The sequence below is a fragment of the Melanerpes formicivorus genome, unplaced genomic scaffold (assembly GCF_026170545.1).
Source record: "Melanerpes formicivorus ecotype bairdi unplaced genomic scaffold, bMelFor1.0.p_v2 SCAF_13, whole genome shotgun sequence".
Taxonomy (NCBI): Eukaryota; Metazoa; Chordata; class Aves; order Piciformes; family Picidae; genus Melanerpes; species Melanerpes formicivorus.
Window position 1 is genome coordinate 4,772,977 of NW_027142365.1, and position 23,934 is coordinate 4,796,910.

The following is a 23,934-nucleotide window of genomic DNA, read 5'->3' on the forward strand; positions in this document are numbered from 1 at the left end:
GTCCTCCCACATGCACCTTTCCCTGCTGTTATCTTGAGAAGAATGAGACTGCTGAAAGTATCTTCAGTTATTTCCAAGGGCTCTCATCAGGGCTGTGCTTTTAGCAGGCCTACCATCAAGATGTAACTTCAGTGGAGGTGCTGGACTAATATTTTCATTCAGACTTTCCCATTGTTGCTTTGGAGCTACAGGCCAACAGTTAGTCTGTGCCAGAAATAGGCCCTCACCCCCAGCAGAGAGAGAGATCCTGGGATAAACCCCACCCAGCTCTTGGAGAGCCTCTTGTCTTCATGTGTTTTCCTCCATTTGGCAGGACCTTAACAACATCAACCTGAACAAGACCATCCTCAGCACACCCAGCTTGGCTGGTGTGAGTACAGCAAGTGCTTCCCCAGAGTATAAATCACACCTGAACCACAGCAACAGCTACAGCAACAGCAGCAACCACAACAGCAGCAACAGCCCTTCCCCGCTGCCCAACGGGGAAGGAGTTTACTCCCGAGAGGTGCTGATGAACAAGACAGTGGATGAACTTCCAGAAGGCGTGGATCCCACTAAAAAGGAGGTGACAGCATTGCTGGCTTGATGCCTTTGTAGCTTAATCTGGAGCTCAGTCGCTGGCTAAGTGCCCTAGGGCTTTGGATCATTAAGTTCTGCTCAGGCTCAAGGAGATGCTAGCTGGACACATAGGTCTCATCAAAACGCAGGAGCTTCGTGTGAGAGGACAGGAAGGTAGTTTTACCCTAGTTGAAGCATTTCTGGTTTTGGCAGAAGATTTCATTTTAAATAGTCATTTTTAAAATACTCTATATTCTGGGAGTTTTACTCTGCCCTTTACACCCAACCTCTGTCCTTTGAGGAGCAGGGAATCAAAAGTACAGCTCCTGTGAGACAAGCCGACACAGCCGAGGAGGAAGGCAGGAGCTGCCTTGTGCCTGCTCTGTGGGTGTTTTCATTTGAATCTCCTTCCAGAAGGAATCTCTCTTGTTTTGCTGGAAAGCCTGCATTTCAGTAAACCCTATCCAGGCACAGGGAGGAATGTCACCTCTCAGAATATCCCTTCAGCCCAAGGGCTTTGGCAACATCCGTAGCTGGGTCCAAGCAAGCTGATGGGAGGGACACAGGAGGCTGATTCCCTTCATTCTCTTCAACCCGTGTCTTGCCCAGGAAGATCTCTTGGCAAAGGCCAACAGCCCCAGCCAGAGAGCTGATCCATAGCTGGGCCAGCAGCTCTGCCCCATGGCAATGCCAGTGTGCTGATGGTTGTGCCTGAGCTGGGCTGTACATGAATGCTTGCTTCTACCCAAACTGCTGGGAACGACTCTGCCTGCCTTGCCCACGCAGTCTTTCTCACTGTCACTGATGAGCCCACTAGTGACAAAACTTTCTGTCTTTCCAGCCCTGGGTGTGAAGATTTCCTGTGGAATTCTGGGAGGAGGGAACTGAGAGGCAGATGCTTTTCTTGTGAGCTTCAGCTTCTCCAACACATGGATTGTCTTCTCCTCAGTATGATTAGTAGGGACCAAAGTCCAGCCAGAGCATCCCTTTGGGCTGGCAGGCTTGTATTCCCCCAGGGCTTTGGAAAGAGATCAGGAAGAGTTTCTGGGACATTCCACTTCCCACTACAAGGACAGGCAGCAGGCAGGAGCTGTTGGCATGGCATCAGGGGTCAGCACTAACACAGTGAAGAAGGGGTGAAGCTGATGCAGCCAAAGCTGACCTCTCCTTGCTCTCTCCTCCCACTGCAGTTCTATCTCTCTGATGCTGATTTCCACGACATCTTTGGGAAGTCCAAGGATGAGTTCTACCAGATGCCCAAATGGAAGCAGCAGAATGAGAAGAAGCAACATGGACTCTTCTGAGACCACAGGGGCCATCCAGCATCCAGTGACTCTGGGACCAGCCCTCGCTCTCTTAGGAGCTGCAGGGAAGAAGTACAGACAGTTGCTCAATGAACCCAACCTAGCACCTCAATCAGGCCAAGCTCCAGGGCAGTTATTCCAGCAGCCACTGTTCAGGGGACAGTTCCTTTCTCTCTGAACCTCAGGAGGAAGGGACATACCTTCTGCAGGGACAACTTTGCAGGATGTTTTTGCCTCTTTTTGACACTTTATTGCTCATAGCCATGAAGAAAAGTATGTGTCACACAACCATATTGTAGCCTCTTCATTTCTCTCTCTTGTGCAAATTGCCACATGCACAGGGCCATGATGTTCCTTCATTTGTAGGAGTTTAAGATTAGGAGGACAAAGGCCTTGCAGCTGCTAGGTAAATTCTGGGTGAGGAGAGGAAAGCAAAGCTGTGAGGTCAGGAAAAAGATAGTGGAGTATCCAGAAGTATTTATTAGCTGATCTGTTTCCAGAAGGTGGTGAGATGCAGAGCTAGACACAGCTGTTGAGTTTGACTGCCAGACAAGACTCTGACTACAATTCTCTCCTTCAGACAGCATTTGCAATCTCACCTGACCATCAAGTACACAAACCTATGCAGATGATTGAAGACCAGAGGCTTGAGAAAGCTTGGAGGCTTTTGGGTATGACCTGAGGCAGTGTGTCCCACTGAAGGTTTTGTCAGACCTCCATCCCTATGATGTCCTTGGGGCTGAAAGCACTTCCATACCAGGAGTTCAGTCTGATTGAGGAGGGCAGAGGAAAATGTAAGCTAGCAGTGATTAAGGGATGCAACTGTAAACAAGAGAGACATGCTTCAAAACTCAGAAGATGTGGATTTACAGCTTTACTCCAGTTCCAGCCTGATCAGTGATTCCAAATAAATGGCCAGCAGCAGCACTTAAGTGTCCTTGATCAGCATGTGGGGTAGGATGGCCTAGAAAAGCTTTGCAGGGCCACATGCCCTTCAAACAACTGATGGTGAGTGGGATTTGGGATCTTTTGGAAAAGAAAATAACAAACAGAGGAGGTGGGGCCCTCTCTCTTCCCAGACACCACATAGCCAGGACCATTTGTTTCCCCAGGTCCATGTATCCTGCTCCTGAAGCTCCTGTCCATTTTGCCCATGGTGGGTCCTTGGCTGTTCAGCAGTTGTCCAGACTCCCCCCTGAGGGGGAGAGCTGAGAGGTGGAGCTGAGGAACTGCAGCTGGCTGTTGCTTGAGGAGTGAGGAGCGCTCATTCAACACCCAGCACCAGGCATTAGTGCTGAAGTGTCAGCCCCTGGCTGAGCTGGAGGCAGGCACCTCCAGGTGCTGGGGTCCTCTGGACAGATCTTTGTGTTTAGAATAGAATAGAATAGACCAGACCAGGTTGGAAGAGACCTTTGAGATCATCAAGTCCAACCTGCCACCCAACACCATCTAATCAACTAAACCATGGGCACCAAGTGCCTCATCCAGTCTCTTTCTAAACACCCCCAGTGATGGTGCCTCCACCACCTCCCTGGGCACCACATTCCAATGGCCAATCTCTCTTTCTGTGAAGAACTTCTTCCTAACACCCAGCCTAAACCTTCCCTGGTGCAGCTTGAGACTGTGTCTTCTTGTTCTGTTGGTGGTAGTGAGCCACAACTCTGCCATTACCACTGTGCTTCTGCCACCACTTCATTCCATTTCTGCTTGAGGGTCTAGCCCAAATCCCATTGAAGCCCTGTGCAGAATAAGGTAAGTGTCAAGCCAAGACACAAATCAGCAGGTTACCTGTATGGTTGTTCCTGATGTCCTCCTGCTGGGGGCAACCCATGCACATTGTCCCTGCTTCAGCCTCTATTGCCACTGCTGGAAGCAGCAATGTTTGTGTTGCCCCACTGCAGCATGCTCCTGCCAGCTCCCAGGCAGACAGGTTGCATGTGCTCCTCAGTGGAATGCTGCAGTGCCACCTACCAGCCCTGACTGGGCACATGGAGCGTGGTGCTGTCACATGGAGACCGGGGGCAATCTAAGCAGATTAAAGAGATCAGTTTGCTACAAACTGCTTCAGCTCCTGCTGCCACAGTGCTCACCACCACGAGTGGAGCACTGCTGCCAGGACTCAGAAACCAGCATGGGACTTTACAGAGAGCAGATCCTTCTGCTCTCTGGGCCTGTTAGAAACTGCTGCTGCTCTCCCCAGGGGGAGAGCTGGTTTTATTCTCTGCCTCTGATTTCTAAAGGAGAGATTCTCACCCACATCCTCTCATTCATGCTGCTCAAGGCTTTTGCTGCGGTGCTTAGTGGGTCAGGTCCTGTTTCTGCTGCTCTTTTCACCAGAGTTCTGGGACTCTATCATATCCTAATCTGCTCAGAGGTGAGGTGCTTTGACCATGGCATGGATCATGTCCCATCTTTTGGGGAGAGACCTTACAACATTGTCCATCATTCTCTGGTCCATCTCAGCTGGTTATCTCAGCTACCTTCCAACCTGGCTCCAATAGTTTTTTCCCTGACTGTGCCTACCTGACAGGGGATGTTCTCTCTTCCTGCAGATCTTGCCTACCTTTATTTAAGTGCAGAACATCCATATCTACTCTGGCCCTGAATAGTGTAGTCCTACTCCCACATCTCTTCCCATTCCCTGTCCCTCCACTTCTCTAGTGCTGGCCACTGCAGGTAGGTGAGGGCTGGTTTAGCTCAATAATCCAGCTGGAATCCTGCAACACCAGAACCACAAATAATTTGTTCTCAGCTCAATGGGGTTGATCCAGCTTGCCTTACCAGAGCTGATGCTGACATGAATGGAAGCAGGAATGCCACATGGTGCAAGCCCCCTACATGTTACAGGGCATTTCCTGGTGTCCTTCACTCATGCTTTTTACCCCATGGCTCTTCAGAACAAAATGCTTGAAGCATCCTGTGAGCAGGGAGTGTATTTGGGCTGTCCCTAAGTCATGGATGCTCCTGAGTTGGATGTCAAGGGCAGCCTTGGCCTTCAAATGTGTCTCCTGATACAATATTCCCCATCCCAGAGGTGAGCTGAGAGAGACTGTAGGACACCCTCTGCTACCTCAGTGGCCTCTGCCACTCTTGATCTCTTCCAACCACCATTTTTTTCCAGTCAATATGAGCCTTTGAGTTGTGGATAGGATTCACATTTAATCTGAAACTGTTTTAACAACATCACACAACACTGTAGTGAAGAGGAAAAACCCAAGGTGTCCAGCAAGGATTACCACAGCACAACATGAAACACGGTTTTGCAGTGGGACCAAAGGATTGCTCAATCCAGGCTATTCTTGGACTCAAAAAATAGGTGGAGGAGTGAATGGACTGGAATGTGTTTCAAGGGACATTAGCATCATAGTGTCATAGTATTATAGTATCAGTCAGGGTTGGAAGGGACCACAAGGATCATCTAGTTCCAACCCCCCTGCCATGGGCAGGGACACCCCACACTAGATCAGGCTGGACAGAGCCTCATCCAGCCTGGGCTTAAACACCTCCAGGGACGGGGCCTCAACCACCTCCCTGGACAACCCATTCCAGGGCTTCACCACTCTCATGGGGAAAAACTTCCTCCTCACCTCCAGCCTGAATCTCCCCACCTCCAGCTTCATTCCATTCCCCCTAGTCCTATCACTCCCTGACACCCTAACAAGTCCCTCCCCAGCCTTCCTGTAGCTCCCTTCAGATACTGGAAGGCCACAATTAGGTCACCTCGGAGCCTTCTCTTCTCCATACTGAACAGCCCCAACTCCTTCAGTCTGTCCTCATAGGAGAGGTGCTCCAGCCCTCTGATCATCCTCGTGGCCCTTCTCTGGACATCTTTGGTAGCAGCCCATCCTCTCCCCCACCAGGCATGAAAGACCCTGGAAGCAGTGGGAGCTTTAAGAAACTGGGCAGTGCTGTCTTCAACTTCACGTCTGTTGCGCTTGAGCAAGACAAAAGAGCCAAACAGTGACAAGCAGCTGGACTTTTTTCCAGATTGTTTGGGTTGGCTTTAATAGTCTAACAAATTGTCAGTAAAGATAGTTGGCACTTCAAAATATATATACATATATTCTTTTATTTCAACAACATTCCCTCAACTCTGCAGTTGTACTTGGAAGGGAAGGGAAAAAAAACCCCACCACTTGTTGCCATAAATACTGTGTGCTGTGACCTCTGCAGTGCAACTGGGGATCAGGCTGACATTTACAATGGTTTCTATTGCCACTCCCTCTGCCTTCAAAAATGACTCTTTTTTTTAATTAAAACCCCTTTTTTTTTTTTCTTTTCTATAAAAAACACAAACACCCAAAAAAGTTTCACTGCGTTACACAAACCCCAAAGCCCTGCTGTCAACCGAGCCTATTTTCGGCTCTCACGGGGAGCAAGAGGTGGCCTCTGAGGTGCCTTTGAGTGGGTTTCACTTTGGGCTAGAGGGAAGGCTGCCATTCAGCAGCTTCTTTCTCCTTCACAGGGGGAGAGAGAGGCAGGCTTTGAATGCAAAGCGAGCTGGCTGAGAGCCAGGTGCAAGGCAGGGTAGTGCTCATGTATTCTTTATGACAATACCAAAGGCAAGTTACATAACAGCCTTGGGAGTGCAGCTTGCTTTTTTAATCTGTAACAGAAAAGAGGAGAGCTCTGTCCCCCTTTCAAGACTTCATATGGCTGACATCTGAAGCCCCAAGAAGTTCACCTGGCGTCTGGCCACTGATCTCGGTGGTGGGGTGGACTCTTTCCTTGCACAGATGTTGGGTGCTTCGTGCAGCTCTCTGACCAAACCCACCCCATGAGCTGTACTTTAGCTTAAAAAAAGGAGTCCCTGGCCCCTTGCTAAAAGCAAAACTGGAAAGGAAAAAAAAAGAATCACACTGACTAGAGTGAACTAGAACCACAGCTGGGTTGGTCAAACAGGTACAAAAGGATTAACCTCAACAGCAGCATTAGTGTGTTTCCAGCAGAATGGAGAAGGTCAAGGACAGCTCTTTCACCTCTGAGGAGTGCCCTTTGCTGCTCCAGAGGAAGCACTGGGGACTTGAGGGGGACCCTGACATTGGCAGATGGTGCAGGCTGAATTCCTTCTAGGTCTGTAACGAGGTTCACTGTGTCCTGAAAGAGCTGAGCTGCTACTCATAGTCCTGGATACTGACGTACACAAAGAGGGTGGAGGAGGAGTACGGGTCTCCGTTCTTGGTCAGAAGATGGATGTGGCGGTAACCTGGAAGCAAAGACACAGAGGGGATGTGGCCTCCGGTCCACTTGGGAAAGCATTTGCTAACATTTGCCAAAACCCTGCAGAAACATCTCCCTGTCTCAGAGCATTTTGCTCCCAGTGCCCCACAGAACAGGTCTGAGAAGTGTGGCTTTGAGTGTGGGGAACATATCATGCCCAAGGCCACTGGTCACAAGGAGTTCCCTTCCCCTGAGGCAGTGTTAACAGCTTCCTAATAGACCATTTACCATCTTGCCTATACCCCAGAGAGATAACCTGTTCTGACCCAAGGTGTCTGACCCAAGGTCTGGAGCTTCCCAAAGGCCTCAGTGGTTCTGGGAAATAGGGAGTGGGGCCTTACCTTGCTTCAGACTAGTGAAGGGAAGAGTGTACTGCCCAATGAAGTCGTTCTTGGTTGACAAGTCAAAGTCTTCCACCACAAAGCGGACCAGGGCAAGTGCAGGCATCTCTATGTCAAATGTAAACTCTTCATCCCATTTTGGGTTAAAGCCTGGGCAACACAGACAAAGATGGAGGTCAGACTTGCCTACAAACAAGGAAGGAGGTGCAATATGCACACAAGCAATGATGGAGGTCAGAGATCTTGGCAGGTAAGGTTGGAGACACTTGCAAATGGGTGGAGATTTTGCCTAACTGCCAACCTAATCTGATCCAGGACAAAGGTCTCAGGAGGTGCCAAAACCACTGTTCCCAGCTCTCACACAAGCTATCTGGTATCAATAAATCCTTTTTCTCAAGCAGCTTACTGTAGACCTCAGCACCACAGTCCCAGAAGGGAGCAAGGAGCAGGAGGAAGGTAAAGTCAGCTCTGCTCCACAAGCTCTTGCTGACTGATTTGTGGACATCTTTGGTTGCCATTGGACCAGCTGCAAATTTTCACAGCCCTGAACCAGGGGGGAGCAGAGAGAAGAGCTGTGCCTTTGTGCTGTGACCATTTTTCGTCCCTGCCCATGGCAGGGGGGTTGGAACTAGATGATCCTTGTGGTGCCTTCCAACCCTGACTGATACTATGATACTATGATACACCTTAAGCCATGCTCAGTGCTTGAGGTGTACCTATCTGTCACCACTCCGTGCCTTAGTTTCCCTGTCTGCAAGAAAGGTTAGTGAGAAGAGTCTGGTTACAAAAAGATCATTAAGTATGTGGACAAAATCATTTGTGCCTCCCTGTAAAAGGGCAGAGTCTGAGACAGCTGAACTAGCCCCACTGCTCCTATGGATAAGGATCTTGTGGACCAGACTCACAAAGCAAACAAACCTCAGCAAGCTCAGTGCTCTCTCCCTGCAGGTCATGGTGGCTGCTCCCTGCAGTTCAATAAACCACACCCCAGAAAGAAACAGGAGGAGAGGACATCCTGTCTGAAACATTACTGCTGTCAGCCCAGCCTGTGCCGAGCAGAAGGACAGCAAAACCTCAGCTCAAGCCTGGTGGTCATGGAGGGTCTGCAGACACCTTGGTGGGAGGCAGGGATTTTTCAGCTGGCCCTGAAGGTGCTGAGATGGGCATGTGGACAGTGCCATGGGACAGTACCTGTGCTGGCCTGGTGCACTTTATTTGGCCTTTCACAGGATTAAAGCAACTGGACTGTCCAGGTAACACACATCTGCTCCTGACCCCTTTTATCCTTCGGGGAGAAAAGCCCCAGTGTTGCTGATCTTCTGGAAGCAGAAATCAAGCTAAGGGAATGTCATCAGCCCTAGGACAGTAGGTTTCCCTGTACTGACATCTGCAGGGGACTTTCAGTCCATCTCTGAGCCACAGAGAGATGCTCAGAGCTGCTGAGCCAGCAGGTTCCCACAACCTCTTGAGCTCTACAGCTGCACCGCTGTGACTTGGCCTTTGCCCACAGCCCCTGCTTCAGTCCCACCAACAAAGGATCACAGAATCATTTAGGCTGGAAAAGGTCCTTAAGATCATGGAGTCCAACCATAAAAGATGAAATGAAGTAAGATGGTGAAGTGTGGTGACATACCTGAAACCTGAGCCCAGGAAATGCAACACCCTCTCTTCAGCTGCCCCTCTCCAACCCTGATGGCCACTTTTCACTGGCCAACACTCCCTCCAGCATCACTCCAGACAGACAAGGCCTGGCTGTGGGGCTGGGTGTGCTGAGCAGCCCTGAGGAATAGGCCTGGTGAAATGTTCCCTACACAGCTTTCACTCAGGACATAAAAAAACCTGTTTATTGTAGGTGACGGAAATGGCTGCGAGCTGTAGGAGCCAGGCCAGGTTTACTCAGGCAGGAAAGAGGAAAAGGGAAATGTTGTTAGCAGGGAGGAAAATATGCCTTGACTTTCCAGCGCTTGGCTCTTACTGCCTCATTACTCCCACAGGAGACAGGGCTGAACTTGCCCTCTGCAAACTCAGATGGCCACAATATTCAGACCCTCACTGCATGGAGGGAAGTCACAGCTGTGTTTGACCAGTGAGAAACAGTCCATGGGGAGGTGGAATGTCTGTGAGATCTCTGAGGCTTGAGCCCAGCTCTTTGCAGACAAGGGCTTATGGCTTTACACTTCACCTGTAACTGTGATGGGTCATTCATTTAGCTTCAATGCCTTTTTGGCCAAGAGGATGAGCTGGTCCAGTGTCCCTGCCTTGTGATGAGGCTCAAGGCTACAGGAAATGTCCTCCCTTTGCACAGACCTTGGTACATGTGAGAAAAGGCTGAGACAGGTCAAGTAATTCAACCTGGAGAAGGTTGAGGAGGTTATTATTGCCATCCTCCACTATCTCCTTACAGAGAAGACAGAGCCAGGGTCTCCTTACAGAAAAAGCTTGATGCATAATGGGCACAAAGTGCACCAGGGGGATTTCTTGTTAAGAATAAGATCTCTTATTTTATGATGAGATCAGTCAAAGACTGCATCACATCAGAGAGCCCAGAGAGTCTGGGGAATCTCCATCTTCTGAGATATTCAGAATTCACCTGGGCAATACCCTGAGTATGGCTCTCCTTTGGTCAGGGGCTGGAAAAGAGCCCTCTGAAGCCCCTTGCAATCTCAATCTTTCATGAATTTGTGAGTAAAATCAGCCTCACAAGATCTTGGTGGGGACCCAGGTCAAGTCCAACTGCATGAGCACTTCCAAAGCTTTAGCTCTGCAAATTTGGCAGCCAATCTCAGAACTAGCTGATGTTGCTTTGCAGGGAATTTCTGTCTCCAAACATCTTAGAGAAAGAAGAGAGGGAAAAAACCCTGCTGCCAGCAGCAGTATATACCCCAGGAGGCCCACAGCATCTCATGTGTCTGCTTGATGTGGGCAGGCTAGGGTGCATCCAGGCAGGTCTGGCCACAAGGCATCAGTCTTGGCAACAATTCTGCTACTCAAGATGAAGAATTACTGGCCCATGGGAGCACAAGATGGAAGCAAACCCCTTACCATTGTTTTCAATGACTTTGGTCTGCTTCTTGTTGTTATCCTGTTGGACACCATGGATCTCTATCGTTACTTTAGGATCAACGATGGAGTTTTTGCTTTTGTTCACCTTGGGCAGCTGCTGACCAGAGATGATCTGTGAAGGAAACAGAGAAAGGGGTCAGGACATCATTAGGAAAGAGAGCTCCCTGACAAACTTCCCTCTCCTTCCCAGGAGAGTTGGACCTGCTGTGACAAGCTGGTGCTGGTCTTTCAGAACCAGTGCTGGGACATCCTTCAGAGGGAGCTGCCATGAGCCAAAGCACCTAATGAACACTGTTCCAGCTTGGCTGGGGGACAGACAACTTTTCCAACTGTCCCCACAGTGATCAGATGATCTTGGGAACAACAGTGGTGTCTGTTGACTTCACATCTGCCTGTAAAGACAGTGAATGTTGTCACTAACCTCTCCTCCTGCTGAACATTAAGAGTGTAAGTCCTTGAAGGACGAGAGCCCATGCAGGACTGAAACAGAGCCCCCAGCAGTAGGGTTAGGATAACACTGCCCACCTGGTACAACCTGAACACCCTCCCCCAAATGTGGCTGCCACTGAGACATTTTCCAACTTCTATTCTTACTTTAAGCAGGAGCTTCTTCTTTGTCCCCCATGTTCCTTCTGTGATGGATTTTGGATTGAATTTGGTTTGCTCATCCCGGAGGAATTCTGGCTTTAAGACATACCCAGAGAACCCATTGTCCTGGAACCGACCCTGGTACACATCCATTTCTGTGCCTGGAGTCTGGAAGTTTAGTGCAACTGCAACACAAGTAAAGAAATCCAATCACTTTCAGACAGTTTGATGGGGATATTTTCATCCTCATCCCGTTCACACCAGACTGCATGTCGTGGACATAAACATTGGCTTTGCCCTTCTCCAAAGAGCAGTGATGAACTCTGACCCTCACAGCCAGCTCCCCCTGAGGGTTTCCTGCATTCCAAGGTAATACAGGAGAAGCATCTCATTTGTCTTCCTGCCTTCCACAGGATCAAAAAGTGTCCCACATTGAATTTATGTCACCTGGTTGAGCAACTGCATCTTTTAGACAAACCTATTCACTTCTATGCTGGAGGAGTTATCTCCTGCAGTGAAGCCAGCAAAATCCTCAGATTGCTTCTCTGGCTTCTTAGCCTCATTATAAAACCTCCTTTCCAGCCCAGGTATGCCTGTTTTCATTTTGCCATCCTGAGGGGCATTGATGCCTCTGTTGGTTAGAGGCCTGTCTCCTCATGAAGGACTACAGAAGCAGTGATCAAACTCTCTCTTTATTGTCTCCTGCCCAAAATAGATCAAGCCTCGCTGGTGTCCTAACACCAGGTAGATTTCCTGCATGCCTTCCAATTTGGCACTGTCTCTTTTGAAAGTATTGATGTCAAATCTGCAAGCAGGCTCTGAATAGCCTCACTCATACCACACAGGGAAGACACAAGGATTCCAGCACCTCCTCAGCACTCCACTGATTTCCAAAGGCTGATATTAACCTCTAGCAGCTTCTAAGACAGCTCTAGGACAGGCAGCAATTCATCCTGGTCCTTGCTCCAATATACTGTGTAATACTGGAACGCCAAAAGCATTTTAAAGCACTCCCCTGTTTTCTCATCTGCAAGCAAGACTTTACTAGCTGCAGGATACTGGTTTCACTGGGAGCTGCAAGCACTCAGGGGTTCTGAAAAATCTTGTTTGGAGTGCCCAAACACTGAATTCAGGTCAGGTCTGGCCTGTATACCCCAAGGGACCTGAGTCCAGACTCAGTGCTGGGGAGACAGGCCAAGAGATGCTACCTGTGCACCCCATGGGAGCTGCAGATCCCAGTGAGTTCATATGCTGCCAGGCACGCCAGACCATGCAGGTCTATGTGGATACAGGTCAGGGAGCCCTGCAGCTGCAGCTTCTCTTGTCTGGCTGGGCCACACAGGCTCAGCTAGGACATCTCCAACACCCAGCATCACCAAGAGAGCCCAGCATGTCATCACCAGCCTGCCCATTTACCACTGCACCAGGTTTCATGGGTGAGAGCTACAATATAATTCACTTAAGCTCTGGGACCCTTGTTTTCATCAAAGCTCTGAGACATCAACCATCAGGGGCCTCAGCACCCTGGGAGGAAGTATGATTCTCTGACTACAAGGAACAGCTCAGGCCACAGCTTGCAGCCTTGTGCTAGGACTCATAGAATCATAGAATCAACAAGGTTGGAAAAGACCTCAGAGATCATCAAGCCCAACCTGTCACCCAACACCTCATGACTACTAAACCATGGCACCAAGTGCCACGTCCAATCCCTTTCCTGGACACCTCCAGAGATGGTGACTCCAACACCTCCCTGAGCAGCACATTCCAACAGCTAACAACTCTCTCTGTGAAGAACTTTCTCCTCACCTTGAGCCTCAACTTCCCCTGGCACAGCTTAAGACTGTGTCCTCTTGTTCTGGTGCTGCTTGCCTGGGAGAAGAGACCAAACCCCACCTGGCTACAACCTCCCTTCCATTAAGGTTGGAAAAGCCTTTAAGATCATCAAGTCCAACCATAAACCCAACACTACCATGCTCACTAAACTGTGTCTGGAAGTGCCATCTCTACTTGGTTTTTTGAACACCTCCAGGGATGGTGACTGCACCACTTCTCTAGGCAGCCTGTTCCCATCCCTGACCACACTTTCAGTAACAAAACTTTCCCTCATATGCAATCTAAACCTTCCCTGGTGCCACTTGAGGGCATTTTTCTCAGGAGAGCTGAGTTTGAGTCATATCCCTGCCAGAGATTTCAGCACACTGCTCAGTAAGGAGCTGCAGCTTTTGTCTCCCTCCTCCTTTGTTACACAACAATAACTCTGCTTGCAGTGAAACTGCAGGGCTGTTTAGGAAAGGCTCTCCTAGTGGTTTAGAGATGGGCCAGAGAGTGATCTTTGAAAAGGCACTGAGCATTCACTGAAGAGCTGATCTGCCTCATCTGAAGCCCCTCCACAGCCAGGTCACTCACCAATCTGGCAGCCGACGTTCCACAGGTCAACAGGATTGTAGTTGGAAGAATCTGTCCTCCGGCCTGCAGGGTAGATCCGGCTCAGGTGCCTGATGTTGTGATGAATAAAGCTAGTTCCTACATTAAATAAACAAACAAACAAATAAATAAAAGAAGAAAATGGCCCCTTCTGTGATGGGGGCAACTTTTACCTCTTCTTGCTGCAGCTGCATGCGCTGTGTCTCTTCCTCGTGAGTCTGTATAAACCGCCCTGCTTGGTGACAGCCTCTGTTAAGCTATTCCCCACTGCTTCTCAGTGACATTCATGACCAAAGAGATCATAACCCACATCTTTTAGGATGCCCTTTCCTGGTGCTTAACCACCTTTTGGAATGGAATGGAATGGAATGGAATGGAATGGAATGGAATGGAATGGAATGGAATGGAATGGAATGGAATGGAATGGAATAGAATAGAATAGAATAGAATAGAATAGAATAGAATAGAATAGAATAGAATAGAATAGAATAGAATAGAATAGAATAGAATAGAATAGAATAGAATAGACCAGGTTGGAAAAGACCTTTGAGATCATCAAGTCCAACCTATCACCCAGCACCATCTAATCAACTAAACCATGGCACCAAGTGGCTCATCCAGTCTCTTCCTAAACACCTCCAGGGATGGTGATTCCACCACCTCCCTGGGCACCACATTCCAATGGGCAATCACTCTCTCTATGAAGAACTTCTTCCTAACCTTCCCCTGGTGCAGCTTGAGACTGTGTCCTTTTGTTCTGGTGCTGCTTGCCTGGGAGAAGAGACCAACCCCCTCCTGGCTACAACCTCCCTTCAGGGAGTTAGAGACAGCAATAAGGTCTCCCCTGAGCCTCCTCTTCTCCAGGCTAAGCAACCCCAGCTCCCTCAGCCTCTCCTCACAGGGCTGTGCTCCAAATCCTTCCCCAGCTTTGTTGCCCTTCTCTGGACACATTCCAGCAACTCAACATCCTTCCTAAACTGAGGGGCCCAGAACTGGACACAGGACTCAAGGTGTGGCCTAACCAGTGCTGAGCACAGGGCACAATGACTTCCCTGCTCCTGCTGGCTACACTGTTCCTGATCCAGACCAGGATGCTATTGGCCTTCTTGGCCACCTGGGCACACTGCTGGCTCAAGTTCAGCCTACTATTAACAAGTACCCCCACTAGCTGTCCCTTCATGAGAGCCAGGGACAGAGGATGGCCCCTTGCCAGGCAGATCATACATACCAGATTCCTGGGCCAGTTTCAGAGCTTTGCTCTCTGTGAACGATGACATCTCATAGAAGGGCCGAGGGTGGCTGGGGTCCTCAAAGCCATTGAAATGGACACTCTTGCAGTAGACAACTGTGTCTGACAATTCCTTGGCCAGCTTCAAGGTGTCACTCTAGAAGCAGAGCACAGTATTTGTAGGGATTTTCTGCAATCATACTCAAAAGCCAGTGGCAGGACTGTGAGGAGAGAGGGTGGGAAAGGAGGAGGCTGCCCTTTCTATGTCCTTGGCTCTGCAAGAAGAGTGCTAAGCCCTCCTCTTAGAGCATCACTGCACTCTAAGACCCATCCTGGCCTGTCTACTGATATCACTGACTTCCCATGTGTTACTACTAAGAATATTTAATCTGGGACATCCCTCCATCCACATTTATTTGCATGTTATTATGTGAACATTTCAGGCTATCACAGCTTCCAAGTGATTAGGGCTACAACCACAGTAGCAACCAACTCAGTTGGCTTATATCGGTGAACTAAGAGAGGATTTCACACCACAGATGTCCTAGCACCCTCATTGCATTATGTTCTCCAGATGGATTGTCTCCTTGTTGGTGGGATACCCATTCTGCTGCTCTCTGCATGATCACTTGTATTCCAGCATCAACAGCGGTCTCCACTTGCTAAACTCTACAGCAGAGCCTTAGCAATGAGTTTTCCTTACTGCCCTGGCTTCAAGCATGCAAACCAGGCAATAAGGGGAAGGGAAGGATGTTTTGGGCTCCACAGAGCCTGGGCTTTTTCCCTTGACCTGGGAAGTTCTCACAGCCCTTTAATGCCTCCTGTTCCACAGCCACATTCATTGGTGCAAGGGTGAAATTACAGCCAACAGCCAGCAAAGACAGAAAATGACAGACTTCCAAATTACACAGTTCAGAGAATGAAAGAAGACCCTCTAAGAGTGAGCAAATCAGCAAGGGGAAGCACAGATCAGACCAGATTCAGAGGCAGTGTCAATCAGCTTTGCCATTGGTGGGACTGAATGTATTTATACCACCTATGAACCTGCTCTGTAAGAATTTGGCCTCCACAATGACCTGCAGTGTGGAAAAATGAATGTCCTTGCATGAGAGAGCAAAGCACTGCTGCAAAGGCCAGCCTCTTCCTGCCAGAAATAATCATCCCAGTCACTTTGGTAACCAGACCCTCATTCCCCCTAGATCTGTAGCTTGTCCTGCCCTCCTCTGGGTCAGAAAAACATGTCCAGTGAGGGTGCAGGTATGTCCCCAAATGTGACTAGAGAAGCACCAGTCTCTAGTAATAAACAAAGTCATGATGGGCAAATGACAAATAGATCTCTGGAAATCAGGCAGAGACAGCCTGGGCAGGTGTCCTTCTACTGCTTCCATACATGCTACATGATCTGTGCCAGCTGCAGGGTCCTTCAGCCTCCTTTGAAGGCAATAAGCCACCCTTCACGCTTAGCTGGCTCGGCCAGGTCTCTGCTTGTACTTGGGACAGAAATTCTGAAGCTGAGCAAGGACTAGACTCCTTCATTCCAGTGATTTCAGCAATTCACCCTTGCTTAGCCTCAGCTGAGGAGCTGAAACCAGACTGAAAATTGTCTTAGCTGGGAACATGTTAAAGATGGAATTTCCTCATGCAGGACTTCAGAGCTGCCTGCAACAAGCAAAGATCTTTCTTATAGCCTTTCAGTCTCTCCAAATTTGCCTCTTGTCAGAATTTAGTTACTTCCCTTTTTTTTTTCTACATACCTTCCCCTTCTGCTCTATCTCAGTCTTTACAGATTCATCTTCCATTTCAGCTGCTTCATCTTCATCTGAGACATCCTCAGCCTCCAGGTTGTTGTTCCCATTTGTTCCAGTGGGGTCCTCCTCCCTGCTCAGCTTCTTGCCTTTCACCAGGATCTTCCCTTTCAATTGCTGCACAAAGGAAAGTGGACAAAACAGTTGGTGATCAGAAAAGGTTCTGGCTTGCCCTGCAGCAGCAAGGATGTAACAGCTCCTCAGCTGCAGCCAGGCCTTTCAGTGTTGCATCAGTCACTTATTTCTTCTCCAGAGTCTTGTTGCATTGCAGAGGTTTAGTATTCCCCTATGCAGGTAACTTCCATCATGTCTACAAGGGAGAGCAGTGCTACATAGCTCCAGACAAGATGCATTAGCTTGTGGGTTCACAATGAGAGGTGACATTCACCCCAAGCACAAGCTTTGCCATCTCCATCTCCTCCAGAAGGTGCTGTTCTACAGCAGCGTTGCACTGAACCCAGCCTGCCAAAGCTGCCCATCCCTAACACTGTCCTCACTTTATATGGGTGCAAAGTCCTACATTTCAGTGCTTACCTCTTTAACAAGGTTTTTAATAAGCTGATTCACACAGGCACAAACAGGCACTTGTTCCATCACTTTTTTTGTTCCCCTTCAGATGATATTAAGTATTTCTAGCCTGAGGTGAAAGACACTCAGCTCATCAGTTCAGCTCCATTGAGTAGATCTCTTGTCTTAGCAAGAAGCATTAGCTGAAACTCTCAATAAATATTCTCCAACTAGACCATAAAGCTTTCCCAACTGCCTGTGGCAAGCCCAAGGTTGAATACAACCAAAGGAAAGGCTACAAGGACATTGGACTCTGCTGAGACCATGGAATGGAGTGGCTGCTGGAACAGAGGCAACTCTTGCCCTTCCTTATGTGCCCTTGTAAATCACATTGGTTTAGTTCTCCACATATGCAGCTCCTCCACTCTCCTGCCTTTTCTACTGCATGCTGAACAAGCTCAGCTCTAGAAAGGAAATGCCTTTGCTTCCTTTGGTAGTCTGTGAATTGGGATATGGCAACCATCTTAAACAAAATCCCTGCTGCTTTTGTCAGAAGCAGCAGAGCTGTAAAGAGCAGAATTTCAAAAGGTGTTTATCCTGCTTGAAGGTTTCCTGCCTTTACTGGCAACCTGAAAGCCAAGGTGAGGTCTGCATCCCAGTTTTCATCATAGAATCATAGAGTCAACCAGGTTGGAAGAGACCTCCAAGGTCATCCAGTCCCATCTGAAGTAGAAGATTCCTAAAGCAATCCACCCCATCCAACTTTCTGTGCCTTCCACACTTTCTTTACAGTCAACAGAGAAAATGAAACACTCCCTGGGTGTGACTCTCTGTGTCTGTTTAGACAAACACTTAGGAGGAGGTGGACCACACCTTCAACTCCCCTGACTGTATCAACTGTTTCTCAAAAGGAGTCCTAAGTGCTCACGTATGTGGATAGACAAGGTCTGAGCACTGCCACCTTCCATCCCACTCTCAGGATGAAGATAGCCATCTCCTCAGGTTCCTAGGAAGCTGTTGCAGACCAGAGGCACTAGTAGGTATCATGTCTCCATCTGTGTATGTCTTTCAGCCCAGTGTTGCAGGGTTTAGCACCGAGTGGCACCAGAGGAAAAAGAGATTCTCAAGAAAAGGGAAGGGAACACATGACCAAAGGAGGCTTCAAAGGGAAACTCAGCTCAAGAATTTCAGGCAAGAAGCTGCACTGCAGACAAGACTGACACAAAGTGGACTAACACTGGAGAAACACACAGATGTGCAGTTAGGCAGGAGGACTTGGAGCCACCCTCATGCTATGTGTATGGTACAGAAGTAATCCTCCTGGGCAGATGGTTCCTGGGATCCACTGCTGACTTAAGAGATCTGGGACTGAACAGGGTCTGGACTTAGCTGAGCCAAATCCAGAGGCATTTGCTGCTCTTCTACGAGCACAGGGCAGAGCAGGTCAGCTCCCCTGCTGCTCAGATCAGCTGTGCTAAGCCCTCATAACCCACAACAGCTATATGCTGGCAGTGTGTCCTGAGCTGTGTGGCTCAAAGTGATGCTGAATGAGGGCACTGGACATAGCAATGGGTATGACTGGTGGGACAGGTGGTGGAGCAGGGGTAGTGTGGGATGGCAGAGAGTCCTTCCACTACAATGGGCCTCTCACCTAGGGGGATTCATGTTCATCCCCTAAGACAGTTGAGCCCAAAGCCACTGACACTGTAAACAAGGAAGTCCAGGAACAATGACTTGGAGGGTTTTCAGATATGCCTGGTATGTTGAAGAACTGCATGCACTGTTGGCAGGTCTTTTAGTCTCATTCCAGGGCTGGGGATTTGCAGTATATCTGGCTGGGATGTAGGGAAAGGTCCTTGGCAGACCCCTGCACCGATCAGGGTTGAGGCAGAAGGGTCTGCAACAAGCCAGCAGCAGCAGAGGCTGGATCAGCTCTTCCCTCAACCCTGGCAATGCCTGCAGCTTTTATGCCAGTTTTGACCTTTAATTTACTATTAAGACCTAAAGAGGGCAGCTTGAGGCAGACATTTAGATGCTGTGTGTACCCAACACTGTTTCTGAGTGGAGCCTAACAAATCAGATGCCTGCCCTGGGGTGTGGTACGAATCGTTAGCATGAATCCCAACTGTGTTGATCTTCCTTTGATTGCTGACACTGCCCTGCTAACACAATCTCCAGCAATGCTTCACATGGTTTTATTTACAGCCTTTCAGCCCCCTTCCCAAAGGCAGGTCCCACCCTTTTTCTAGTCCTGGGCTTCCCCATGTCAGCTTCACAAGGAAGTGGAAAATCCAAAAGGTTCCTGGTTGTTTTCCTTAATGTTTCAGCTTCAGTGTACTTTCCACACACAAAAAGTCAGCACTTCAGCCCTTGCACTCTCCTACTTCAAGCAGCAGAGAGGCAGAGGAAAAGTACTAGAGGAAAAAGGGTAGGTTTTGCTACATTGGCACTTTTTCTGCCTTTAAGCTAAATGATTCAGTTCCTCCAATGGACCATGTCAGCCCAAATCCATCACTGAGGTAGATCTGGGCTGTTTTGTTCCAACTGGGGCCACATGCCCATCTGGGCAATCAAAGCAGGAGATTAGATGAGCATAGGAATGGGAAAAACATCTTTGGGTTCACTCCCTTCCACACACACATCACACATTTCATTTCCTGGTGTTTCTCCTTCCTTTCTTCATATCATTCCCCTGGTCACAAGGCAGTGTTTGAAAAGCCATCAGCAGCTTTCCTGATCCTGCACCAGGATAAATAGCAAGCCAGGACATGACATCCAAGACTTTGATTTTTCCATCTCAGTAACAGCCTGCAGAGACCTGCCTCCATTCTGGCTGTATCATCACCCTGAGAGAGTCAATTCTTAAATGGAGGCACCTTGACTGTGCCAGTGCAAAGGTCCTGCTGAAGCAGCAGCATGAAAAATTATGATTCATCCTAATTTATTGCATTGGTGCCTAGGGACCAATCCAGAGCAGCTTCCCTCTGTGCTAGGGATCATGTCAAGCCAAGCACGACACTCCCAAACAAAAGGGGAAAGTCAGGAAGGGAACAGAGAAAAGGGGAGAGGGAGAACAAATAAAGAAGATATTTTGGGTGGATTATTTTCCTCTCCTTTCTCTCCTGGTGACTGCCAGCTTGATCCCACCCACAAACTCCTTCCAGCTCTGGCTGTGCTCATCCAAGTTTTGGAAAATGATTTCTTTAGGAAAGAAATGCAGCTGAAAGGCAACTGCAGCTGTCCACATGGAAGTCTCTTTCTGCCAAGTGCTTAAGAGAAAAGAAAGAAAGAAAGAAAACACAAATCCAAAGGGTGGAAACAGAAAAATGGTTCATTTTGGCTTCTGGTTGGGAATTTTTCTCTTTCTTCCTTCCTTCCTTCCTTCCTTTCTCTCTTCTTTCTTTCTTTCTTTCTTTCTTTCTTTCTTTCTTTCTTTCTTTCTTTCTTTCTTTCTTTCTTTCTTTCTTTCTTTCTTTCTTTCTTTCTTTCTTTCTTTCTTTCTTTCTTTCTTTCTTTCTTTCTTTCTTTCTTTCTTTCTTTCTTTCTTTCTTTCTTTCTTTCTTTCTTTCTTTCTTTCTTTCTCTTTCCCTCCCTTCCTTCCTTCCTTCCTTCTTTCCTTCCTTCCTTCCTTCCTTCCTTCCTTCCTTCCTTCCTTCCTTCCTTCCTTCCTTCCTTCCTTCCTTCCTTCCTTCCTTCCTTCCTTCCTTCCTTCCTTCCTTCCTTCCTTCCTTCCTTCCTTCCCTCCCTCCCTCCCTCCCTCCTCCTTCCTTCCTTCCCTCCTTCCCTCCTTTCTTCCCTCCTTTCTTCCCTCCTTTCTTCCCTCCTTCCTTCCTTCCTTCCTTCCTTCCTTCCTTCCTTCCTTCCTTCCTTCCTTCCTTCCTTCCTTCCTTCCTTCCTTCCTTCCTTCCTCCTTTCCCTTCCTTCCTTCCTTCCTTCCTTCCTTCCTTCCTTCCTTCCTTCCTTCCTTCCTTCCTTCCTTCCTTCCTTCCTTCCTTCCTTCCTTTCCTTCTTTCCTTTCCTTCCTTCTTACTGTCTAACCATGATTCCATTTCCCTTTTTTTCCATTGTAAGCTAATGATTCGATAGTGGAGGTCCACTGTTGAGGGCTCTATATCTCCTTCTCCCTGCAGAGTTCCAGCTCAGCTCCCAGCTTCATGGCTGCCCTGATCCATGAGACTCACATGGCTATCTCTATGCAACCTCCTGTGTCCCCTTGTCCTCCACAGACATCTCCATCTCCACCATCCCAGCTCATTCTCAGCGGCTACCCCAGGCCATTCTCAGTGGGAGGACACTTGGTGCTTGACACAGTTTTAGGCTACCCGTGCTGGTTTTCCTCTTGAACTTTGAGAGGCAAGCAATCCCAGCCCTCACCACTGCCTAGTCAGACATCTGGATCTCCACAGTAGAGAACCAAAGGATTAATGAAAGCATTAATGGAGGAGGGGAGCATATGCTGCATCCCTCAGCACAGGGCGAAATATCTCAACTACCATGAAATGAAGCAGTGTCCAGCCTTGCTGGATTAAAACCACAGAGACACCTCATGGGGCTAATCTCCCCTGCATGTGTAGCAACCTAACAGTGCTTCAGAGGACTTTGGGGTGTGGGGACTGGACACAAGACAGACCCTCAGGATTCAGCTTCTCTGGGACAAACCAGGAAAGCAATCTCCTCAGGGGCAGAAGGACATTTCCTGCCCTTGGTAAATGGATCAAGAATGTCCTCAGCCTTGCAGAAATGTCTCCTCTGAGACCTTAGACAACAAACAAGAAGCAACAGGTCATCCTGTGCTTAATGTGCACAGGCTGCTTCTAGCCACTTTTGATTCCTATTCCACAGATGATGTCTGTTCCCCAGCAAGTGCTGCTCCCACCAGTTCTTAGGCATATCTACTGGGCACCCAGCAAGAAGACAGACCTCTTTTCTTGCCCACCCTTAGAAGGCAGAAGGTGCTGGAGAGGTCTTGCTTACCTCTGGGGAGGGGAAGTGGGATTTGTTTCCATCAAGTGGGGCAACCAAGAGCATGTCCTGAAGGATTGTTGTCATGTGATGAGCCATGACCTTCTGCTGGTCCACGCTGCAGTGGTTCTCCAGGGAGATAATGACAGGGTATGGTGAGGTCTAGAACAAGAGAGCAAAGGTACACTGTGAGTGAATTGTGCACAGTTCACAGGAACTGATACAGATCCCAGTGCTGCTTTCTCTGGAAATGCTTTAGTACTCTGCTAAAATGAGCATTTGTTTAAAATGGACAGATTTAACTCTAGCTACTCAGATCTCTGCTGATGTCTTCCAGAGATGATGATTCAGTGGACAGAGCATCAGGCTCCATGAGGATGCCTCCCACAGACTGGTTAGGGCGCTTTGATGAAGCTCCCTATGCCTCCATTCCCTACTTGCACTGTAGGTCAGAGCATCTTCCTACCTTAGATGAAGGACTGGGAAGGAAAGCTCTGAAATCACTGAGTTCTCTCAAATCCCTGGGTGACATGAATCCCTCCTCCATCAGTGCACAGGCCTGGTCTGGTCCCCTTAGTCATGCTGATGGCATTGTTATTGTCACTGCTTTGTAGCCCCAAAGGAAACTTGTTACTAGCACTCAAGTGCACTGAAGGAAAATAGCAGACAGCCTAATGAGCCTGGCTGGCCCAAGGTCTCTTAGAGGCTGCTGGCCCTGCATCGCTGTTCGAGGCTCCAGACCTGCTCATTTCTTTCAAAGCAGGAAAGAAACAGCCCTTTACATCAGTCCCTCCAAAACACATGTACATGGGTTCCTCTAAATCAGGAATGGGCCCTGAGGCATCAGAGCCTCACAAACCATGGACTTCTTCATGTTTCCCCCCCAGCTATGCTTAAGATATTTGGCATTTATATTGCAGTGGGGTCCAGGATGCAGCTGTGCTGGTACAGTTTCAAATTCATCCTCAGATGCTGCTCTGCCTGTACAGCAACTCCCAGGAACAGAGCCCTGCAGAAAGCAGAAGATGGATGCCCAGAGAGAAGAACACATCTTGTGCCCATGAGAAATGCTAGGGTGAAGTCTTCATTGCTTATACTCTCTGCTGGGAGGGCAGAGCCCTGCTATCAGTCTCAGATTATGCAATGTGAGAAATCTTAGATAGTCCCTCATCCTTACTTTGAATGCATAGTTCTTGATGGCCTTAATGACATCACTGAAGAGGATCTTGGAGGTGAGAGTGTAGCCATGATAAATGACAGGCTCCGAGTTAGGGCCATCCCAGCAATCCAGTTCCACACAGCGGCAGCCTTTGGTGAGGGCTCTGGAAACAAAGAAGGGACCTGGTTGGGTTCTAAGTCTTCTGCTCCATCTGAAATGGAGGTGCTTCAGGCAGAGTTACTGCCTGGGAAGGCTGACAGGAAGTTTAGGGAACGAGGGAGAAAAGAGGAACTTGGAAAAAGAGGAAAGCAGATGGAGAAAGGATGAGTCCAGGAGAGCTCAGTCAGTAAAGAGAGCTCAAGGCTGACCAAGGAAAGCACAGTGGGATCTGAGAAAGGAGGAAGTGGAAGTCCAAGATAAGAATTATCCAAACAAGAAGACACAGTGAGTGCCAGATGAGAAAGAACAGTCATGACTGTTCCTCACATCTTTTCCAAAGAAGAGAAGAGAAAATCAAGGGTGGAGACAGTGGAAAAAAGACAGTAAGACAATCAGCCTCAGAAGTCAAGTTGCAAAGCCTGGATGATGTGATTTCTTCATCCAGATCTGGAAAGACAAGAGAGCTGAATCCTCAGGGGTGTCAGGGAGGGAGCTGTGAGAACTCTAAGCAGCTGGGGAGCCTGCTAAGGGCCATTTCCCCAAACTGAATCTTCTGACTGAATTTCCACTTGAAACTCCCACCTCTACATAGCCAGATTGTCATTTTAATTGACTT

At 48.6% G+C, this 23,934-nt stretch overlaps 2 protein-coding genes across 4 annotated transcripts in view; one reads left to right on the forward strand and one right to left on the reverse strand.

The window, feature by feature from the left end:
- Positions 1-2,153, forward strand: part of VILL (villin like) — a 37,646-nt gene extending 35,493 nt beyond the window's left edge. For both annotated transcript variants that reach the window (XM_068145917.1, XM_068145916.1), the window contains exons 19-20: positions 314-565; positions 1,749-2,153. In XM_068145917.1, the coding sequence (XP_068002018.1) occupies positions 314-565; positions 1,749-1,862 (366 nt within the window). In that variant the 3' untranslated portion in view covers positions 1,863-2,153. The remainder of the gene's footprint in view (positions 1-313; positions 566-1,748) is intronic.
- Positions 2,154-5,837: 3,684 nt separating this feature from the next.
- PLCD1 (phospholipase C delta 1) overlaps positions 5,838-23,934 on the reverse strand; it is a 58,670-nt gene continuing 40,573 nt past the window's right edge. For both annotated transcript variants that reach the window (XM_068145920.1, XM_068145918.1), the window contains exons 7-15: positions 23,178-23,322; positions 22,013-22,162; positions 16,481-16,648; positions 14,727-14,883; positions 13,481-13,597; positions 11,081-11,259; positions 10,466-10,598; positions 7,424-7,573; positions 5,838-7,068 (exon numbers count right to left, since the gene is read on the reverse strand). In XM_068145920.1, coding sequence (XP_068002021.1) covers positions 6,977-7,068; positions 7,424-7,573; positions 10,466-10,598; positions 11,081-11,259; positions 13,481-13,597; positions 14,727-14,883; positions 16,481-16,648; positions 22,013-22,162; positions 23,178-23,322 — 1,291 coding nt within the window. In that variant the 3' untranslated portion in view covers positions 5,838-6,976. The remainder of the gene's footprint in view (positions 7,069-7,423; positions 7,574-10,465; positions 10,599-11,080; positions 11,260-13,480; positions 13,598-14,726; positions 14,884-16,480; positions 16,649-22,012; positions 22,163-23,177; positions 23,323-23,934) is intronic.